A 20,391-nucleotide genomic window follows, 5' to 3' on the forward strand; every position below is an offset into this window, starting at 1 on the left:
TGTGGTTTTGATTGAGTAGTGATTCTCACTTATATTATCAGTCAAGGCTAAGAAAATTTATTTCCACATGCACATTTTTTTTCACTACACACTATTGTTTATTTCTCACATTTAAACTGATTAAAAAAGGTCGTACCCAGTGTACAAGGCTCCTGCTTTACGCAGGGTCTAAGAGAGGTGAATGTCACATTTAAACTGATTAAATCAGAAGAAAAAAAATTCAAAAACATACACAAACAAGATATAAGAGAATAAAAACAGCGTGCATAAATCATTCTCGTAAAGTAAATTGGCAATGAAGTCAATGGCTTGAATTGATTGCCATTTGCCATGGCAAAAGTTTTCAGTCTCTGAAAGCCACATGCCCATAACATAACATGCGCAATCTAGCTGTCTTTCTTTATCAAGTATTGTTATATATATATATATATATATATATATATATATATATATAGGGAATAAAAGATAAGAATAAGCTCCTGTCCATTCATAATTTGCTCATCAACGGAGTTCATATATATATACATATATATATACATATATATATATATATATATATATATATATATCTGTTGCTGGACACCAGATATGATTGCAGATGATTGACTCATCCCCTAAAACATTCACCTTTCTAGCAGCAAATGGAACTTGTTGCAAAATATACATATAAAACTCTCTACATTCCAATCCCCCAACTCTTGTTCCTGCAAAAAAGTAAAGGTGTTGTATGAGAGAGAGAGAGGGGGAAGTTTTTTATGTTTAACTAACGGGATTAGAAATGTACACAGAAATGGATATCTAAGAAGATCGTGAGTATAAGGAAAAAAATCTATTTTGTAACTGGTTGTATATCTATTTTTATCAATCTCTCATTACTAAATAAGAGGCGTAAACATAAGTATACATATCCGCGATACGAATGTCTCATGTCTCAGAGATAAGAGACATATAAACCATAATAAATTGATTAACTTGCGTGAGGGCAACTTTGTTTTGTTGGAGTTGCATCACATTACGTCAGTCAAGCCAATAGTAGGCCACATGGTTTCTAAATAAACAGAGACAGTTGCATCAGATTGTGGTCACAGTTGCATCACATTTGTGGACCTTTCGCATATGCAACTTGTTTCATTTATATGATGTACTACTAACTGCCCTCTCCATCTGGTGTTCCTATAAAGACATGACAAATGACCAAAAGATTACTTAGATTTTATTGCACATGTATCTATTTGTTAAACTCTACGCTGCATCAACTCACATCATCTAAATTAACGATTTTACTGACCAAATAAGCCTCACTACTCTACCGTTAGGCAAATGAAATGTCAATTATGTTGTCTAATCATACTATAACTCGTAGATAGTATATTATAACGTGTGAATCAGTAAATTCGACCGCAACTGGAGTGGCTAGAAGCAATTACCTAAGTTGATTCTTCTGAGCTTGCCTGCCCAGGTCTCTCCACCCTTATAATGTACACCTGAAAAGATCATACAAGTACATTATGCTTCAAATGATAACTAATCTAAAATTCAAGTGCAAAACACTGAAGGTTTTTGTGCAGCTTTGGCAATCACCTTGAATGTTGTTGGCCGTATCAATTGAAAAACCAATGCATCTCCATCCACAAGATCATGAGCAACTGCAAATCCTTTCCATCCGCCGCTGAGTCCAGTTTTCCGGGCCAAGTATATAGTCGGGTACTCGGCTCCAACTTCATCGATCAATGTCATAATTTCTTCACCCTTTGGGAGGTGGTTCTTGCAGAAGCTGACTTGAAGACCCTGTTGCCAAAATTACACAAGATATGATTGCAACTGCATACACAATATGAAACAGCACACTGGACAGATACTAATTAAGCATGTGAATTTGACAGCACATTGCTACATTGTCCAGCGACGGCTCTAATCTTTGAGATTTGAGAGAGACGGACTAGCGTTTCACTAGTCACACCAACTTAATCACATGCACAGTGCAACGGGTAAGCGGTTTTATACAAAAATCCTAGGATGCAATTATTAGTGAAACCGTTCATTCTATGTTGTATTTATTTTGTCAGGTTTTGTGATGTGAGTCTTTACATTCTTCTAACTTATAAAACACAAATAAAGTGAAACATGTTGTCCAAAAGATGAGAATAATGTTTACCAGCCAGAATCCACCAGTGACATGTGATTGGAGCATTGTCTTCACAAATGTCGGGTGATCGGATCCCAAACTGAGCTCCAATTCGTCGGCTTTCACCATCGCGGCGGCTCTGGCTTCGTCGGAAGCATACACCCGGTTCGCCATATCCCTATGCCGATTGGTGGCGTAGCACCTTCTTGGAATCATTACTCGCTCCGCCACAACCTGTCACAAATCATAACAACACAAAAGATTGAAACTTTACATATTCAAAAAAATAAAGATGGAAACTTTGAGCAAGTTAGAGGAAAAATAAAATGACCCACTTCTTTGTAATCCGGTGCAGGTCGATTCGCAACCCGGGTGGACCTCCTCACCTCCACCATCTGCACCTCGTACGTGCGAGGTTTCCCGGCGCGCTTCATCTGAAAATACAAGAGAAATAGGCAGAATGTGAGGTGTGTTTACATGTGTGTGTCTGTGTGTGTGTGTGTATATATATAGAGAGAGATAGAGAGAGAGGGACTTTAGGCTTACAGGGGAAGGTTTGGGAGAATTTGGGGTTTTTTTAAGAGCTTGAGCAAGCAGAGGGAGATTGAGAGCTTCCATTCTCTTCTTGTTTTCCTCCATTCTCTGCCGGCGAGACTCCTCGTAAGACAACTTAGACTTGGCCATCACCATTTTCCCGAGAACCAAACAGAAAATTCTCAGACTGTCTCTGTTTCGCTCTCTGTTTCTTTAGGGTTTTGGGTGGAAAGAAGGAAGTGAAATGGTGGCAAAAGTTTGAATATTTAAAAGAGTCGTTGCTAGTCGACCGTTGAGTTCCCACTGCATTGAGAAATGGTCTGCACCCGCCCAGCAGTAACTTTTTGTTTTCACTTCCATAAATATTGCTATTAAAATGGGACATTCATGCACGCAGCTTTTCAAATTCAAACTTCCAAATTTACCGTCGGTCTAGTAACTTGTAAATCGGGTGAAATGTAGCAGCATTGTTGTCACAGTCCACACTATTATAGGGTCGCATGTGATTAAATTGAAATACTGACACAGTGATATATACCTACGTAAATTTATCCAGTTGCCAGAGTCAAACAATTGAGGGTTTTAGTTTAATCGTCGCTTTTTGCTTGTCCATGTTAAAGAAATGAATGCGTGAAGCGAATTGATTGCCATTTTTCACGGAGAAGTTTTAAGTTCTTAGTTTATGAAATATAGAGCAGAGAATCGGGAAAGATAAGAATAAATCGGATGTTCATTCATATTTGCTTGTGGGTTTTTCATATAGGTCTAAGGGTGTGTTTGTTTGCCCTCTCTAGGTTTCACTAGACTGGATTAGATTAAGTTTTTGTGTAAGCCTGTGTTTGGTTCCAGCAGGGACTAACTTTAATGGGACAAAGTGGGACTTGCATGGATTAACGGGTTCGCTAAAGGGTCTTAGCGAGACCCCCCAATTTTGGGCGGACTGCTAAGACCAATGAGCTTCGCTTCGTCTCTCCCCGCTTCGCCCATCCCATCTTCTTCTTCCTCACTTGCTAAACCATTTTCAAAACCAGATAGCGCAATCTGAAACCCAGAATTTGACCCAAAATTCGAAACAATCCAGAATTTCAAACCCATTTTCAAAAATCCAACCAAGAATTCGAAACAAAAAATAAAAACAAATTTACAAAATCGATGTGCTTCTATCGTTCCATCAGCTGCACATTAGTTGTTCCAGTACCACCAAAATCCAAGTCGCGCCATGGGATCTGTTGATTTTGTGATTTGTTCGTTTTGCTTAGCTGTGAGAAGGGTAGTTTTTGTCGACGACGAGTGGGATGAGCATCGATACCTCTGCACTAAGAGGGAGAAAGAGGAAATGAAGATGTGAGAAAAAGTGAAGAGGGAGAGGTGTGTCGTCTGCAAAGTTGTGAGAAAGAGGAAAGGGGAAGCGGTCGTGAGGAGAAGAAAGGGGAAGCTCTTTCCAGAAAAGAGTAGGGCAAGCTGCAGAAGATATTAAAAAATAACTAATGAAGAAGATATTTTTATAAATATAATAGTTTTTTTTTTTTTATAATTTAAAAGTGAATTAAAAAAAAAAACTAATATTACACAATGGAAAAATTTTGGGCGTTGGGCACATGTAATTGGAACTATTAAAATAAAACAAATGTAGTGCTAGTCTAAGCAAACACAAATCTGGTGAACAGTATTGTTTTCATTATCCTGCTTCTTAGTCCGACACTGCAACAAACGCTTCACTAAGCTAGTCCAGCTTAGTCTAGTCTAAGCCAGTCCAGCTTAGTCCCTGCAGCTAGTCCAGTCCGAGACAGTCCGTACAACAAACGCAACCTAAAGGGACACCAGAGAACATTCAAAAATATGATTGCAGATGATTGCTTCATCTGCTAACCCTACAAGGCTCCATTGGTAGTTTCTATTACACGAAACATGTAATCTTCTCGGAACAAATAAAGCTCATCGCTTAACGGATGGTCTGTCCAAAATCCTTTTTACCTGCAATAGTAAGTAAAAGAGCAGTGTGAGAGAGAAGACAAGAGAATTAAGAGAACAAAATCGCTTGAATTCTAATAAGGTAAAAATTTCTAACAACATTATTTAGAAAGCAACCAAGTCCAAGAGGCAAACAAGGAAGAACGCCATTATACGCAACTTATGGATTGTTGAAAGAGACCTATAGACCATAAATTCGTTCAGTTAAATGAAAACTGAAGGCAACTTCGGGTGCATGCATCCCTAGTATGCCATTCAAGCGACTCGAGGCATTAGAATTTAGAAGATACATGGTTTCTACATATAACAGAGACAGATGCATCATGCATGCTCATATACCTTTAATGATATGATAAATTTTACGAGTCTTAAACTTTCGAGGAGTCTTTCTTCTAATTAACTAAATGCAAACAACTGCCTTGCTTAATGGTTGCATATGAAGAAGCAACTCTAAAACTAGCTGACAGTTCATTAAATCACAGCTGTGTAGGCTTTCTATGTATATGGTCAACTAACCTATCTCAATCTCGCAGCAGAACAAACGTTGGGCTTGATATGTTGAAGAACTTGGGAACCCATAAGCAAAAGAGTAAATGTATGACTTGGTCAAGAGGCTACGTATGAAATGTGCATTAACAAACCGTAGAAAATATCACTAGCGGTCTTAAAGGACGATGAAGCGGTAGAAATCAGATGATATACTGTTCTTCCATTTGTCAATGCATAGCTGAAAAGGCAAGAGAGAAACAATACTTGAACTTTACCTCGACAACAACGACCACAAAAAACCCACCAACATTGGCAATAGTTAAAGCTTGTAGCCCTATTCAGCTCTTTCCACCCTTAAAATGTACACCTGAAACAACAATCCGAGTACATGAAACAAAAAAAACTGAAAGCGGAAAGCAGAATGATAGGATGATCTCGTACACCTGAAATGACAAGACGAGTACATGAAACAAAAAAAACTGAAAGCGGAAAGCAAAATGATAGGATGATCTCATACAGAAAATAGTATTATGTAGGGCAGTTATCTAGTTTAATTAAATGGTATCTATTGAAGGTAATATACTTATTTGGAGCTTAACAAATAATCAGCCTCATTTAACCAAACCAATTGTGAAATACTAAAACTTTTAAGCAGAAACTTGTCAACAGTTGTAATTTTAGTTCAACTTTGTCAAGAAACTTGTAACCAAACCTTGAGCGTTTTAGGCCGAATTAGTTGAAAGACCAATGCATCCCCATCAACCAAATCATGATCAATTGCAAACCCTCTCCATCCACCACTGAGTCCTCTTTTCTCAGCCAAGTATATAACCTCGCACTTGTTCCCATCTTCATCTATCAAAATCACAATATCATCACGCTTCGGGAGGTTCTTACTGCAGAAATATTTCGGAAGACCCTGTTGCAGTTTGCATGCATTAAACAGAATGAGTGCAAGTATGCCTATACTGGTGTATGAAATTGACTGTTCCTTCATACACATTATGAAGCAGGATACTGGAGATAATTGATAATACACGTAGGCCTCGTTTGGTGGATAAGGCCGAAATGGATAACCCACTATATTCAAGCTATATTGAAAGACGAATTGCAAAAATTGTGTCCAACTTGAAGGCAGAAGATGGATTACTCATTAAGGAAACTTATCCATACTAATCCCACCAAAATGGTAGGATTGAGCAGAAGAAACAGTTCGCCTCTACCTTCAATATACCGAGAAAATAGTGGGTTATCCATTTCACTCAAATCCTAGAGCAAAAGAAAGAATAAATCGGTTCTTGTATTAGTTACGGAGCATATACAAGATAAACGGAAATTACAGCCTTAATGACTAAAAAGTTCGTAAATTTTTTAACAACCAACAAGCATTTAGAATTCAGAAGTAACGTAGGATGAAAATGTGACATTTTGAGCACAAAAAGCAGATTTATTTACCAGCCAGAATCCACCAGTGACATGGGATTGCAGCATCGGTTTCACCATGGTCGGGTAATCGGATCCCAAATCGGACTCAAATGCCTCAGCTCTCGCAGTGGCGTCATCTCTGGCTTCATCGGAAGCATATACCCGGTTTGACAAATCCCTATGTCTATTAGTAGAATACCTTCTGGGCCTCATCTCCCGATCCACCACAGCCTGCCACAAACCACAAAATCACTAAAGCTTTCAACTTTCCGATTCGAAAAACAAAATAAAAAAAGCACATGAGCATTCAGATGAAAAACAAAAGGACCTACCACTTCTTTGTAAACCGGGGTCGGAAGATTTGCGACCCGGGAGGACCTCCTCACCTCCACGAGCTGCTTCTCCACCGTGCGGGCCTTCGCGCGCTTCATCTGCGAAGAAAAGAGAAAACAAGAGTCAGAGCTGATTTTTTTGGTGAGAGAAGGAGGGGTTTAGGGGATTACAGGGGAGGGTTTTGGGGAATTTGGGGTTTTCTGAAGAGCTTGAGCAAGCATAGGCAGATTGAGAGCTTCCATTCTCTTCTTGTTTTCCTCCATTCGCTGCCGGCGAGACTCCTCGTACGATAACTTGGGCGCCACCATTTTTTTCCCGAGAAACAAACAGAAAATTTTCTTGTGCTTTCTCTCTCTGTAATTTTGGGTGAAAGAAGGAAGGAAAATGGTGGCAAAGTGTAAATTTGAAAACCCCGGTGCTAGTGGACTGCTAAGTTCCCCTCTGCGTTGAGTAATTGATGCGTCACAGGCATGCTGATTGGTCAGCAATCAACCGTGGGTTTAATGAGTCCCAATCTTCTGTTTACCAAATCACTCTGCCCACCCTCCGCCAGCACTGTGGTTGCGACAAGTGTCCCATGATTAACTACAACACATGGCGGCTCAAGCCCTAGAGTTTCTTCCTAGTGCAAAATTTTATTAGCAAGACTAATGTACTATTAGTAGTGATTAGCGAACCACACAACCTTAACAGTTCGAGTTTAATATTATTGGATTCTACTAATAATACTAGTGATTAACGAACCACATAACCTTAACAATTCGGGTTCAATAATATTGGGTTCTACTAATAATATAATTATCGAGGTTGCGTGGCTCGCTAATCACTCCTTGACATGTTTAACTAGTCCGGTCAATATATACATGGAAGACAATTCGATTTGGGTTCAGGCTGGCGCCACGCTCGGAGAATTGTACTATTGGATTTTGAAGACGAGGAAAGTCCACGGCTTTCCGACCCGTATTTGCCCCACGGTTGGTGTTGGCGGGCACATAAGCGGTGGTGGATATGGAAACATGTTGAGGAAGTACATCCTGGCTGTCAACAATGTCATTGATGATCGGACAGTTGATGTCAAGGGAAGGTTGGAGTTGCTGTGGGAAGATGGTTGAAATAGGCAAAATAGGGTTGGTTTTCAATCCGTACACCGTGCCGGGAACTAGTTCAAAGTTCAGTACTCGGTGAGTTGGAGGGGAAGGAAGGTACGAAGCAGAGATGACTTACACAAACGGAAATCAGGTTTCAGATTCATGACCCCATGAGTGTCCAAGAACCGTAGAAGTGCTTTCTTGAACTACAGGGACCTTGAATTTGGTGTGAATAGATTTGGAAACAATAGCTATGAACAAGTGAAGGTGAAGACCGCCGTCGATCCAGAAAGTTTCTTCCAGAACAAGCAGATCATCCCAAGTCTTCCAAACTCCCGCTCAGAATGGTATGAACTGAGCTCAAACAATCTAAAAACGAGTCGAACTCAAACTGCATTGATACTCTATCGCTACCGTCACAAAATAAGGTTCACCATTTCTGCTTGTGTATGGATTAGAAGAAAAGTTAACACATAAATCAAAAACACCAACATGATATCAACACATTGTTGCATAGCACCATATTCTGTTAAACCGAAAAATTTCACTAGTTAACAACATAAAGTTTATAGGATTAGTATTTGATCAAACCCAAGCTCTTGAGCCATGGCAACACCTCCCCCAACCCTTCTTTCAATCCTCTAGGACTGTAACCCAGCTCGGCCTTCGCCTTCTCGCACGAATACGCCCACTGATGCCTCAGAACATAAACAGTCTGCACCCACATAAAAACCACACAACAAAATCAGCACCCAAAATTCAAGCATGTACCGAAATTCTCTGTGTAGGACGTCCAGATGCACATTAATACCATCGAAATATAAAAAATGTTCACAACATGGTATTATGTTTCGTTAGTGACAATAATATCGACACATTATTGATGCCATATAGACAAAAAAACAAAACAAACTCACCGGAGGACTAATCAGGGGAAGCTTCCCTGTAACCCGAGAGAAAAGAACAGACGCCCATCCGTACACCTCGATCAGCCACAATGGGATCCCAAATTTCGGCCTGCTGGTTTGTGTGATCACGGCCGCCACATCGAAAACGTGCTTAAACGATGCGTTTTCGCCTGTCAGCAGATACCTCTCACCTGTTCGACCTTTTGCCATTGCTCTGATATGGCCCTCTACGACGTCGTCCACATGGCTAAACGAATACCTGTCGTTCCCGGAGCCAATGTACCCCGGCAACCGGCCGTTGAACCGCTCGACGATCAACCGAGCGACGACGTTGCCGGCTGTGAGTTTTCCAGGGCCGTAGATGACTCCGGGATAAAGCAGCACCAACGGCAGCTCCTCTTGCTGCGCGGCTCGCAGCGCGATTTTATCGGCGGCGGCTTTCGATCTCTCGTACTCCGTGCAGAAGAACTTCTCGTGATGGACCTGCGTCTCGTCAGCAACGCCGCCGTCGGTTGATCCGAGCGCGAAAAACGACGACGTGTAGATGATTTTCTGTACGGTCTTCGTCTCCCGGACCGCTCGCAGCACGTTCTTCAATCCCCCGACGTTGACCTAACGGAATCGGAAGTCAAAATTGACCTAATTTTAAGAGTCGAATTCGCAAAAAGATGAGTTTTTTTAATTCAATTTAGGGTTTTGGGGATTTGTGAGCTTACGGAGAAGAATTTGGAGGGGTCGGGAAGCCAGGGCTCCACGACTGCGGCGGCGTGGAAAACGACGTCGCAGTTGGAGAAGGCGGAGAGGAGGGATTCGTAGTCAGTGACGTCGCCGTAGACAAGCTCGAGGGAAGCGTTACCGGTGGATGACGGTGGAGGAAGGGAGGAGAGGTCGCTGGTGGGGCGGACGAGAGCGCGGACGGAGTGGCCTTGCTTCAGTAGCGCGTGGCATAATCTTCCGCCTAAGTAACCGGAGGCGCCGGTGACGAGTATCTTCATGTCTGATTAAAGTGATCGTCTGCCGTGTGTCCCAGGTGAAGAGATTACTGTTATTTTGACTTTTGAAGAAGAGTTGGTTGATTCCAGTTTTCCCACCCACTATTATTTCTAAAATAACCTTTAATATATACTTTAATATATACCTACATATGAAATTATAAAATTATCTCTTAAAAAATAAAACAAATAATATGTAAATTAAAATCACTAATGTCTGCAAATTCAAATGGACAGAGGTATCCAAATTCAAAAGAATTCGACAACGACAAATTTTAAAATACGATGGACAAATTCAAATGACCTACACACAAATTATTCTTCTACATTTTTAAAGGAAATATAATCTTCTACTTCTTCCATAGAAGATTCATCTTCTACATGTTCAATGAAAAAGTCGTCTTCTAAGTCCACTACTATTTTTTGACTTTCACTTAATAAAAGAAGATGAAAATATGAGTTAGGGTTTAAGGTCGACAAATTGTCTCCCAATTAAGCAAAACAAGATAATTAATGTCCTTACCCGTCTTTTTGTAAATGGACAAATTTGTAATTAAAAAATTCATTAAAAGATGAGTGGCAATATAAGACATTGAGGTGAGAATAACATCACTCTTTCTTTATATTATCTTTTTGTTTTACTGAAAATTGCATTTGTGGAGCCAAAAATAATCACAAGGCGACACGTGGATCTTTGGGTTAAAATGACAAAATTACCCTCGAGGCATACCAGGATGCCTACTCGCGAGCAGCGGGCAATTAACCCTCAACCAAATTAAAAGTGCCCAAAATAGGTAATAATTCAAAACTTATTTCATTCATCCTCATCACATCCTATCTACAAGGTAACTCCCAAATCATTCCCCTTTTATTATATTAATTAGCTAATCAATTAGGAAATTATTCTATTAATTAGCTAATTAATTTATTTATTATTCAATTATTCCTAATTAAACACAAATCAAGAACCTAGCCCACAAAATGAATCAAGTGGCCGGTCCTTTCTCTCCCAAAGGGGCCGGCCACACCCCTATAAAAACCCCATCATTCTCTCCAAAACTCAATTCTAATTCTCTTGCTAAATTCTCAAAATTTTCCAAACATTTTTTCTCTCTAAATTATAACTTTGGCATCGGAGGTTATTCAGCCAAAACCTCTTCATTCATCGTGGGCGCGTGAGGCTCTTGGCCTTGAACTAAGGTGTTATTTGTTTTATAGGTGCAATTTTTTTCAAGAACAAGGAGGAAGAAATTTGCATCCACAAATTGGTGCTTCATTGAGAGTTGAGTCTCAACTCGTAGAAGACTCTCACATCCAAGAGATGAGACCGCGACGATCCACGAGGCTAAATGTGAAAATAAGTGGAGTGGCACCACCACCATGAGTTTCCACCACGGGAACCACCGCGATGGCTACCACGGTAGCCACCCGCAGCGAGGTCCATGATGTCATCACCACGGCCCGAGTCGTGCCATCCAAGGCCTACGGCACCAAGGTCACAGCCCAAGCCAAGTCATTTCAAGCCTAACGTGAGCTTAATGCGTTGCCAAGCCGAGCCCAGGCCTCGCACTCGCGTACGCCACATGCCGATCAGCCCACTATAGTGGCCCAACTTGCTCCCGCTGAGCAGCCCACTCTCGCGGCCTAGCCTGCTCTCGCCGAGCAGCCCACTTCAGTGGCCTTCTAAGCAGCCTAAATCGGTCCAAGATTAGTTCAACCAATCCGACTCCAAATTTTCGGAGCGACGATCAAATCGGGAGCATTTTCATCATACTTTTCTACGGATTTGACATTTTCCAACTCAAATCTCGCATCCGGAGTCTACCACATTTTCACTGCTCAATGAGATACGTTCTTTCCAAGCTTTTCCAACCCAAATGAAGAACAACACTTGTCTTGACAAGTTATAAAGTTGACGAGTGCCCTCGCATAGTAAACGACCTTGGTGAATCAGCTCTTGTAGCGCACCGATATGCAATGTGCCCCTGACGAGGTGTCCCGAAGTAGGACAAAGGCAAACAAAGAATCTCTCCAGCAGCGTCCCAGCAAGTAGCCATTTGACCAGTCACGAACCGAGCGTTCTAATAGAGTACACTCCCGACTAGGCCATCGAGATAGTGTATACTCCCGTCTTAGCGCGTGGAGGAGCGTGCATTCTCAGTTAGGTCCACAGATAAACATACACTCACGGTTGGGCCCACACTCCAATAATCAACATGAACAACCTTCTAGGTGAAGTGTTTATTCGCGGTAAGGCTTGTAAGGAGCATCATCCACCTCACATCAAAGTAGGCAGCACAGCGGACGGAGAGAAGCAATCACTCAATCTGGCTCAAGTTCAACCAGTAGCCTGCGAGTTACCTGCTTGCCTGCTAGGAACATACCATATGCATCGCAGCCGTGCCGTAAACGAACCAAACACATGAATGAGCAGCCTAGACCAGCAGGTCACAACCGGGGGCAGCCGAGAGCTCCGCCACCCCCAAAAAAGGCAAATTTAATAAGAAATAGAACGGCTCATGACCGAGCGATTACGTGATTTCCCTTGCAACGAAGTTATTGACAAAGCGTTCCGATGAGACATGACCAACATAAGCGAGTCATCTTTCAATGACAAGATCGAGCAGACGGGACTACCCCATATAGATTGCTGATACGAAGACTACTTCTATTCTGACAAACGCAGCAGCTCAGCCTAATGGCGCGCCGGGGGCAGATGAGTACCAGAATGACACATTAGCCCAACTACCAAGAACTGGGGGCAAGCCTTGTTCTTAACACTTCATATGATTCAATATTGAAGCAGCACATCATTAATAGCTAAGTATCACGAACCTAGTGGTCTCATTCCTCCTGCTGCGCACAACCTGGCCTAAGCCCTGCTTTCACAGTCGTGCCTACTTGCTCCACGACTCCCGGCGGCCATTGACTTATCATTATGACTCATAACTGTGCCAATCTTACACCACGGCTCTCAACCATGCCGATTTTACCATGTTACTCACATCAACCAAGCCTCAAAAGGGCACACGACAAAACACCTAATGATGGCGCAATAATTCTGAAAGCAGCTCACTGCGCTTACACCCTTACGTGGGTTCAACAAGCAGTTCGAAGTCTCAAGCAGTTCGCCAAACAAGACCTCGCATGCTGAGGATTATTTCAGTTGTCCAGCAGTCTAGTTTTCCTCAACGGATGTCCACAACAACTGCTCAAAACCCTTTATGGGTCTGCTCTCCAGTGCGAAAGGATAAACTAATTGCTCTCCAATGCGAGAGGGTAAACCAATTCTCCAACACCCATATGGGTCTACTCTCCAGTGCGAGAGGATAACTAATTGCTCTCCAGTGCGAGAGGGTAAACCAATTCCCCGACACCCATAAGGGTTTGCTCTCCAGTGCGAGAGGATAAACTAATTGCTCTCTAATGCAAGAGGGTAAACCAATTCCCCGACACCCATATGAGTTTTCTCTCCAGTGCGAAAGGATAAACTAATTGTTCTCCAGTGCGAGAGGGTAAACTAATTGCTCTTCAGCGCGAGAGGGTAAACTCATTCCCCGACGCCCATCTGGGTAAGCTCTCCAGTGCGAGAAGGCCACATAGCTCAAAAGATCGAATGCTTGAAGATCAACCAGGCAGTAAATAGTCAGGGGGCAGTAGCCATTTTTGCACTTAACACTTCGCTCATCCGACACTTCATCTTCAACAGCTCAAATATTGGCAGCTACATCATTGACTGCTCCATTTACGACAGTTGAGAAATCAAACTTAAGCAATTTCTTCATTTTTGGCAAGCAGCGCAGACGTGGCAACCCAAACCGTTGCCCATGCAACACCACTTCCTCGGCCCATGCCGAGCCAATCCTTGGTTTCAATCAAGTCGAGCATCACAAGCAATGACCCCTGCCACACCACCTTCTTGGCCTCTAACAGCCGACGTGCCGCGCCACCCTGATGGCTGCCCCGTGGCAGCATCTTCCAAGAAGAAGACAAGGAGAATTAAGTTTTTCTTACATCGGTGCAGCGCGAAGAAGACAAAGAAATCAACGGAAGACGATTCTTTGCATGGGCAAGCAAAGAAGAGTGCTAGAGGAGGGGAAACAAATATCCTCTGGCTTTCTCTCTTTCTTGTAGGGATAAATAATTGCCTTCCAAAGTTGATTTAATCCCCTACTTAAGGTAGGCTTAAATAGGCTTTGAAGGCGATTTATTTCCCATCCCTAGAAGAATCTAATTCCAAGTCTAAGAAAGAATCTGCATCAAGGTTGGAGATCTCTACACCTGCTGCCCTTAAGAATCTGCATCAAAGTTGGAGATCTCTACACCTGCTGCCCTTTCTTGCGAGCAGCCCAACAGGTGTGGGGGTATTTGTGGAGTCAAAACTAATCACAAGGCGACACGTGGACCTTTGGGTTAAAATGACAAAATTACCCTTGAGGCATACCGGGATGCCTACGCACGAGCAGCGGGCAATCAACCTTCAACCAAGTTAAAAGTGCCCAAAATAAGCAATAATTCAAAACATATTTCATCCATCCTCATCAAATCCTCTCCACAATGTAACTCCCAAATCATTCCCCTTTTATTATATTAATTAATCAATTAGGAAATTATTCTATTAATTAGTTAATTAATTGATTTATTATTCAATTATTCCTAATTAAACACAAATCAAGAACCTAGCCCACAAAATGAACCAAGTGGCTGATCCTTTCTCTAACCCAAAGGGGCCGACCACACCCTATAAAAACCCCATCATTCTCTCTAAAACTCAATTCCAATTCTCTTACTAAATTCTCAAAATTCTTCAAACACTTTTTCTCTCTAAATTCTAACTTTGGCATCGGAGGTTCTTCGGCCAAAGCCCCCCATTCATCGTGGGCGCGTGAGGATCTTGGCCTTGACCTAAGGTGTTATTTGTTTTGTAGGTGCAATTTTATCCAAGAATAAGGAGGAAGAAATTTGCATCCACAACATTCATAATTGAGTTACAATACAAATACTATGAATAGAAACCAAACTTAAAAAGAAGAACGTTATTTGATCATCTAATCATGATCTATTTTTTTTCATGATATAATCTTTTTATAAATTAACTATATGAATCTTGCAAATCAACTAGCAAGCAGCAGTCACACTATAAGAAGGGACTCGTTGAGACAGTCTAGCGAATCCCTTGCAGTTCCACTAAGAGCAGCTCCAGCGTGTACTAGAGCCCGAGGGACAGGCGAGTGAACAGGGCCAGATAGCCCGAGCAATCAAGTCCAGCGTGTGCTGGCAAGGGAGCCCGAGCAGGCCTAAACAAGAGGTCGATGGAGAGTTGCTAGCCTGAGAGCCCCGAGTGGGTTTGATGCAAGGCTGACATCGCCCTGACGTTAGCCATGTTTTTTCTTTTGTTTTGCCTCGGCGTCCGTTGGATCTTAACCCACAAACTTGCCGAAGTTTGCTCCGAGGATGTGACCAAAAACTGGGCAAGGTTTCAAAGAAATTGCAGGGGGTTAAACCTCTGGTTTCAAACTGGAAAAACACCACAAATCTTGTCCCAAGCAACATTAAGACATAATGAAACAAGATTTGCATAGAGAACCTCACCTGGGTTCGAGTTTTAGATCTTGAAGCTCTCAGCTTCAATGGTGGTTTACACCGTGATGGTTCGATGACACATGCAATGGTATAGCAAGGATCCTTTAGTCCAAAGATTAAGGTTTCATGGTTTTGGAGTTTGATTTGTTTAATTTTCGAAGAGAAAAGTGGGTGAGAGCTCTCGGAGCTTAGAGAGAGAGAGAGGAACTTCAGAGAAAAATGGAGAGAAGTGCAAAAGGATGAGTGGAAAGAGAAGGAGTGACGTGAGGGAGTGGAGAGGTGCACGGGAAATTCCAAGCAGTTGCAAAAAATATTATTATTTTATTTACCAGTTGTCAGGGCTATTCAAGTGTAGGGGTGGAGATGTAAAAAAAAATTACCGTTCACTAAGTGGATTAAATAGTGGATAGCCCGAAGGGGCCTTTCCCACTGTGGAACTGTTCTAAAGGTAATCCCAGTAAATAACAAGCACATGTTACACTAAATGGTCTGCGCCCATACCACGTCATGACGGAAAAAAAAAAGTGAGATAAAAATTGAGTGCCGGTCACATTGAAACAAATTCAGTTTGAATTGACAACCAAACTCATTTTCTGAAGATTTATTTTGGTACAAGAAACATTATTTTATATTATTTCTTTCTTTTTAACACTTACAACTTCCTCTAAAGCCTAAGGGTTGTTCAGTGTCATTGAACTGCGTCACTCTACATTTTTTTTAGGGCGGAGAAGGAGATCATCATCAGCTTATCCTCCTTATTCCAGAAAGAAAGCAAGAAATGAAAAAATAAAGATAAAAACTTGATCTCTCTTATAATCTTGAGCGACGGATGCACTTGATTGGATTAAAGGGGGCATGTCGTCTTCTTGAAGCGAGTGAGCTGCCATTCCCGTTCAAAGAACCCGATGACGGCTTTATATCCCAATCCTCAACAGTCTTCGGAACACAGACGTCAAAAAGGATCTGCCCAAGAACCCCGTGGGCGTTCATGCTTGGAGTTGGCGGGTTATGCACGTGAATTATCCCTTCCTTGCGTTCTTCCTGCATTGACCCAACATCTCTACCTCCCTCGTACTCCATTGAGAAGGGCGTGGTGAAGAAGTGATCGCTTGAGGCCAGAGTGACTCCTCGAAACCCATTTGAGCCTCCCGCAGCTTTTCTAATGCTACTCATCGGTTCATTGTCGATGATCTCATCTTGTGTTGCCTGCATGCCCAATGTTTCTCCTTCCAGCCCTCTAATTCTTTGAGAATAAACTCCCGCTGCTTTACCAAGGAGCTCATTTACAGCAACTTTGTAATCAATTGGATAACGCCTGTAGTGACCTGTGAGTGAAGAGTTGAATCAAGTTTTACGATTTAGAATCTTTAGGTGATGCTCTTGAAAACAGGAAAGAACGTGAATAAATAAGAATTTGGGGAACAGAATACTACATGAACTGTAAATTTAATAACACGGTACAGTTGAAAGCTCTACAAGGAATAGCATTTGTTATAAATAGCCTTCGAGTTTATGTTTAGAAGCAGACCTACGTGAGGAGAGTCATTCCATTTTACTAGTTTAACATCAGCCCCAAGTTCCCGTAAGCGCTGCGAAAAATTATAGATAACTTGATAGGGAGCAAGATCGTCATTCTCTGAGCATAAGATGAGATACGGGGCCTGTATGCCCTGCATAAGAATCATAAAGAATAAATGGAAGGGAAATAAAAATGGGATTTTTAGAGAGCAGACAACCTGGAGTATATTTTGTTACTCACAATGGTGGAGTAGAGACTAGAGAGTCTGCCAGTACTCAGCACGCTGTGACTCAAACCTGTTGAGAAAGAGCGCATTGAGCCCAGATGCAATGCTATGCACCATCCAGGATGCAAATCTTGGTGGCTTGGATATTTTCAGGACACTTGGGTGAAGAACAAATTTAGCACCCAGATCACAAGTAAAGTCCACTGGACTCGAATCATAGATGTGGCCGGCAATACAGTCTTTAACTAATCGGCAATCATTCTTCAGGCCAGAAAGTTGACAATCGAAAAGATTCAAATGATCGAAACTGATGTTCATAACTTTCAAAACTGTAAGAACTAGTCAAAGACTCAAAATGGAACACCCTATATTGCCTCTGACATATAGAATCATTAATTATTACCTAACATTTTTTTGTTAAGTTATCATTAGTGAAATGCGAAAGTAAGAAAAAAAAAGTATACCAGATTCAATTTTGCTTCACAAGTTCCCTCAATCATCTGCACAAAACGAAAAACGCTGTCAATACTTATCCTCAATCAATTGAAGGCTACTTTATGTGACCAGTGAAATCCTTTTAACATTGAAAATACGAATAAAATATGAAGCATTAAGAAGTAAAAGGAGTTTACCTGAAGAACTTTTAGCATACAGGCTTTTGGACCACCAGAAAGAGAAGCAAAGACCACTGGGCAAGGCTTAATCTTCAATTCCTGTATTTCATATAAAAAGCAAAGTGGTAATTGGTTAACTTTACTAAGGAAAATCAATTAAACAAGATCTACAGTCTCTCTGAATCTATTGTTGGATAACTGTAATAAACTGACCTCAACAAGTTCATTTAGAATATCCATCGCTATAGCTGTAACCTTCTCGGGGAAGAACCTGCAGAAATCATGTATATCAAACCTTAGTCCAAAATCAAAATTATGCAATTTCTAATTGAATGATTGCAGCAACAATAACAGACAGATCCAAATATAATAACTCCAAGTTTTACAAATGCAAATTACATAATGTATTCTACGAGTTCTTTTGAGCTTTGGAACAATTGAAGATTGAAATTTGGAGCGAATTAAATCATCACAAGGAGATGATATAAAACAACCGTGTACTTCTTAATTCCTCCTGAAACATTCTTGTACAAATACAATAGAATTATTCTTTCAAATCAATTAAAGGCAGTACTTCCACTGTAACATGCCTGATGCCAAGAATGTTTCCCTAAATGCCGCCAACCAGTATAAAAGTTGCAAGCCGTCGAAATACTATATCAACTCCACAACTTCCACATACATAAAAAAACTCCACCGAGGGGTATGCAATTTAAGAAAGCACAACAATTGAAATGGGTAGTCCGTATTGGTATCAGACCTATTCCCATGTTCTGATCTTTCCATTTTTTTTACCCATTTCTTGGGTAAAGTCTCCCAACTATATTTAAAAATGAATTGGTTATCCATAATGATTAAAATTCACTTGTAGTTCCGCTTCTTGCTATAGCAGAAAGACCTCCATCTCTATCCGTGCGAGAGTCAGAAGTAGAAAGAGGAATGTTTGACGTAATAAGTAGTGTAGTGAAATCTTTGTCATTGAAGTTTGCTTCTCCAGAGCTAGGAGCTAGAATCGGAACTACCTACTGACCGCCCCTGTAACTGACCGAAGCAACCCCCGGTGAACCACGCGAACTGGTTAGATGCGTGGGGCAGAGGGCTCGTAGTACCCCCTTTTCTTGATCCGGCCTTTTCTTCACTCCGATAGTGAATCACCTAATAAAAATAGAGGCAGGCCTGCGCGCCCTATTTGAGACTACTAAGGCAGGCGGTGGACTCTTTCATTAGGGAAGGGAAGAAGGGGCCATAGTTGGGGCATGTGGGGTACTCTTTTTCCTTCACCGAGGTTTTTCCCATGCGGGCTTTACGGTAAGGTTTTAACGAGGCTCCTCCTTTTCATGCAGGTCATTCTACGTTTTCGATATGTGTTGCTGTAAATATAATTCTATTTTGGGTGATCCACATTCACTTTACAAGGCTAGTACTGCAATTTAGCTCGCCACCCCATCATAAAACTACTAAAGCCAGCAATAATGGCAGCTTCATGCAGCTGCCTAACCTAACCCTGATTTCATTAAACCAAGGAAAAGGGCAAAGGGGGGCTCAAAAACATTTCCCACGCAAAATCTGTCAAATAAGGAAACATCAGTTACCACAAACTAGCTCCAGCTACCGCTAAATTAACCACAATAACTCACAAAACACTCAAAATATTAAGCAACCAATTTCCTCCAACGACCCAAAAAGGCAAAAGCCATTAAGTGATTAACCAAAACAAGTCAAACCCAACTGGGAACAAAAGCAAGAGCAGAAACTTGATAAGAACAACATCTCCAAATCAGCGTAAAAATCGGAACAACAACTTACATATTGAGAAACTGGGAGTGGCTGACGAGTGAGTTCCAACCCAGAGACGAGTAGAGCTCCACGAAGCTCTTCAGCTGCCACTCCTGGCTCGACATCCACGCAAACACCACCACTATCCCTTCAATCCCATCGCTCCGCAGCTCCTTCCTCCCCCAATAGCACTGATTCCCGAGCCCCCACATCTCCTCCTCCTCCACCGCCGCGGCGCCCCGTAACCCAACCTTTTCTGCAGAATTCTCAGAACTCGAGCTGCAAAAAACTGACTTTTCGAATTGGGTTTTTCTGGAAACTGCAGACGATTATTGAGTTGGAGTTCAATTCGATCAAACGGATGAAGAGATGGAGGGTGTGATTATCTGGCATCCGTCCCAAGTAAAAAGCTTGCAGCTTTCAGGCAGGGGGAATGGAATGGGTGTTTGCAAGCTTTGGACTTTTTGGACTTTCTGCTAAATTACAGAGAGACAGAGAACGCTCGCTCAGCTACACTTCGCCACAAAAAGCGTGCCTAATCCAGTCTGTTTGAGCCGTCAATTACGGAAATACCCTTTCTTCGTACGTGGCGGTGGTTTATTAGACAGAGGTGTATGGAACTGGATAGATCTATAATAATGATAAGAAGATTAAATAATTTTTTTTTAACAAATGATATTATTTACAGTAATATATGGATGAGGGTTGACTTAGCCTCACAATAGGCTAGCAACAATGTGATTCAATGACAAGGACTAAATATTTTAAACTAAATTTACAAATTAAATAATGTAATTTTAGATGATTG

General features: G+C 41.5%; 4 protein-coding genes across 7 annotated transcripts; all 4 read right to left on the reverse strand.

The window, feature by feature from the left end:
* Positions 1-466: 466 nt before the first annotated feature.
* Positions 467-2,905, reverse strand: LOC126633133 (B3 domain-containing protein At5g42700-like). 3 transcript variants are annotated; one of them, XM_050303693.1, is made up of 6 exons: positions 2,672-2,905; positions 2,512-2,559; positions 2,156-2,359; positions 1,582-1,788; positions 1,428-1,484; positions 467-704 (listed from the first exon to the last, which is right to left on the reverse strand). In XM_050303693.1, exons 1-5 carry the CDS (start codon positions 2,813-2,815, stop codon positions 1,428-1,430), a joined length of 660 nt encoding a protein of 219 aa, XP_050159650.1. In that variant the 5' UTR covers positions 2,816-2,905; the 3' UTR covers positions 467-704. The 3 variants fall into 3 exon arrangements, with proteins under 3 accessions (XP_050159650.1, XP_050159648.1, XP_050159649.1); XM_050303691.1 differs by having other exon boundaries at positions 2,461-2,559; XM_050303692.1 differs by lacking the exon at positions 467-704 and adding an exon at positions 798-1,173 and having other exon boundaries at positions 2,461-2,559.
* A 464-nt stretch (positions 2,906-3,369) lies between these two features.
* On the reverse strand, positions 3,370-8,287 carry LOC126633134 (B3 domain-containing protein At3g19184-like). 2 transcript variants are annotated; one of them, XM_050303694.1, is made up of 7 exons: positions 7,048-8,287; positions 6,877-6,975; positions 6,575-6,775; positions 5,832-6,038; positions 5,395-5,486; positions 4,469-4,633; positions 3,370-3,424 (listed from the first exon to the last, which is right to left on the reverse strand). In XM_050303694.1, the coding sequence occupies exons 1-5, from the start codon at positions 7,183-7,185 to the stop codon at positions 5,454-5,456; spliced, it is 678 nt and encodes a 225-aa protein (XP_050159651.1). In that variant the 5' UTR covers positions 7,186-8,287; the 3' UTR covers positions 3,370-3,424; positions 4,469-4,633; positions 5,395-5,453. The 2 variants fall into 2 exon arrangements, with proteins under 2 accessions (XP_050159651.1, XP_050159652.1); XM_050303695.1 differs by having other exon boundaries at positions 5,147-5,486.
* A 132-nt stretch (positions 8,288-8,419) lies between these two features.
* On the reverse strand, positions 8,420-9,951 carry LOC126633132 (uncharacterized). The gene is made up of 3 exons (XM_050303690.1): positions 9,590-9,951; positions 8,883-9,485; positions 8,420-8,680 (listed from the first exon to the last, which is right to left on the reverse strand). The coding sequence occupies exons 1-3, from the start codon at positions 9,866-9,868 to the stop codon at positions 8,540-8,542; spliced, it is 1,023 nt and encodes a 340-aa protein (XP_050159647.1). The 5' UTR covers positions 9,869-9,951; the 3' UTR covers positions 8,420-8,539.
* A 6,167-nt stretch (positions 9,952-16,118) lies between these two features.
* LOC126633135 (uncharacterized) lies at positions 16,119-20,091 on the reverse strand. Its single transcript, XM_050303696.1, is given in 7 exon segments — positions 16,119-16,773; positions 16,977-17,109; positions 17,185-17,454; positions 17,658-17,693; positions 17,826-17,906; positions 18,021-18,078; positions 19,614-20,091. Coding segments are annotated over 7 exon segments (1,275 nt in total). The 5' UTR covers positions 19,796-20,091; the 3' UTR covers positions 16,119-16,258.
* Positions 20,092-20,391: the final 300 nt, after the last annotated feature.

Source organism: Malus sylvestris, chromosome 8, assembly GCF_916048215.2.
Source record: "Malus sylvestris chromosome 8, drMalSylv7.2, whole genome shotgun sequence".
Lineage (NCBI taxonomy): Eukaryota > Viridiplantae > Streptophyta > Magnoliopsida > Rosales > Rosaceae > Malus > Malus sylvestris.

Excerpts from the sequence above, each read along its gene's own strand:
- LOC126633133 (XM_050303691.1), bottom strand. The coding sequence starts at position 2,815 with ATGGTGATGGCCAAGTCTAAGTTGTCTTACGAGGAGTCTCGCCGGCAG. Across the intron at positions 1,789-2,155 it reads TCACTGGTGGATTCTGGCTG|GGTCTTCAAGTCAGCTTCTG; the intron begins GTAAACATTATT and ends TTTTGGCAACAG. Across the intron at positions 1,485-1,581 it reads TACGGCCAACAACATTCAAG|GTGTACATTATAAGGGTGGA; the intron begins GTGATTGCCAAA and ends TGATCTTTTCAG.
- LOC126633134 (XM_050303694.1), bottom strand. The coding sequence starts at position 7,185 with ATGGTGGCGCCCAAGTTATCGTACGAGGAGTCTCGCCGGCAGCGAATG. Across the intron at positions 6,039-6,574 it reads TCACTGGTGGATTCTGGCTG|GGTCTTCCGAAATATTTCTG; the intron begins GTAAATAAATCT and ends AAACTGCAACAG. Across the intron at positions 5,487-5,831 it reads TTCGGCCTAAAACGCTCAAG|GTGTACATTTTAAGGGTGGA; the intron begins GTTTGGTTACAA and ends TTGTTGTTTCAG.
- LOC126633132 (XM_050303690.1), bottom strand. The coding sequence starts at position 9,868 with ATGAAGATACTCGTCACCGGCGCCTCCGGTTACTTAGGCGGAAGATTA. Across the intron at positions 9,486-9,589 it reads ACCCCTCCAAATTCTTCTCC|GTCAACGTCGGGGGATTGAA; the intron begins GTAAGCTCACAA and ends CGATTCCGTTAG. Across the intron at positions 8,681-8,882 it reads TTCCCCTGATTAGTCCTCCG|ACTGTTTATGTTCTGAGGCA; the intron begins GTGAGTTTGTTT and ends ATGTGGGTGCAG.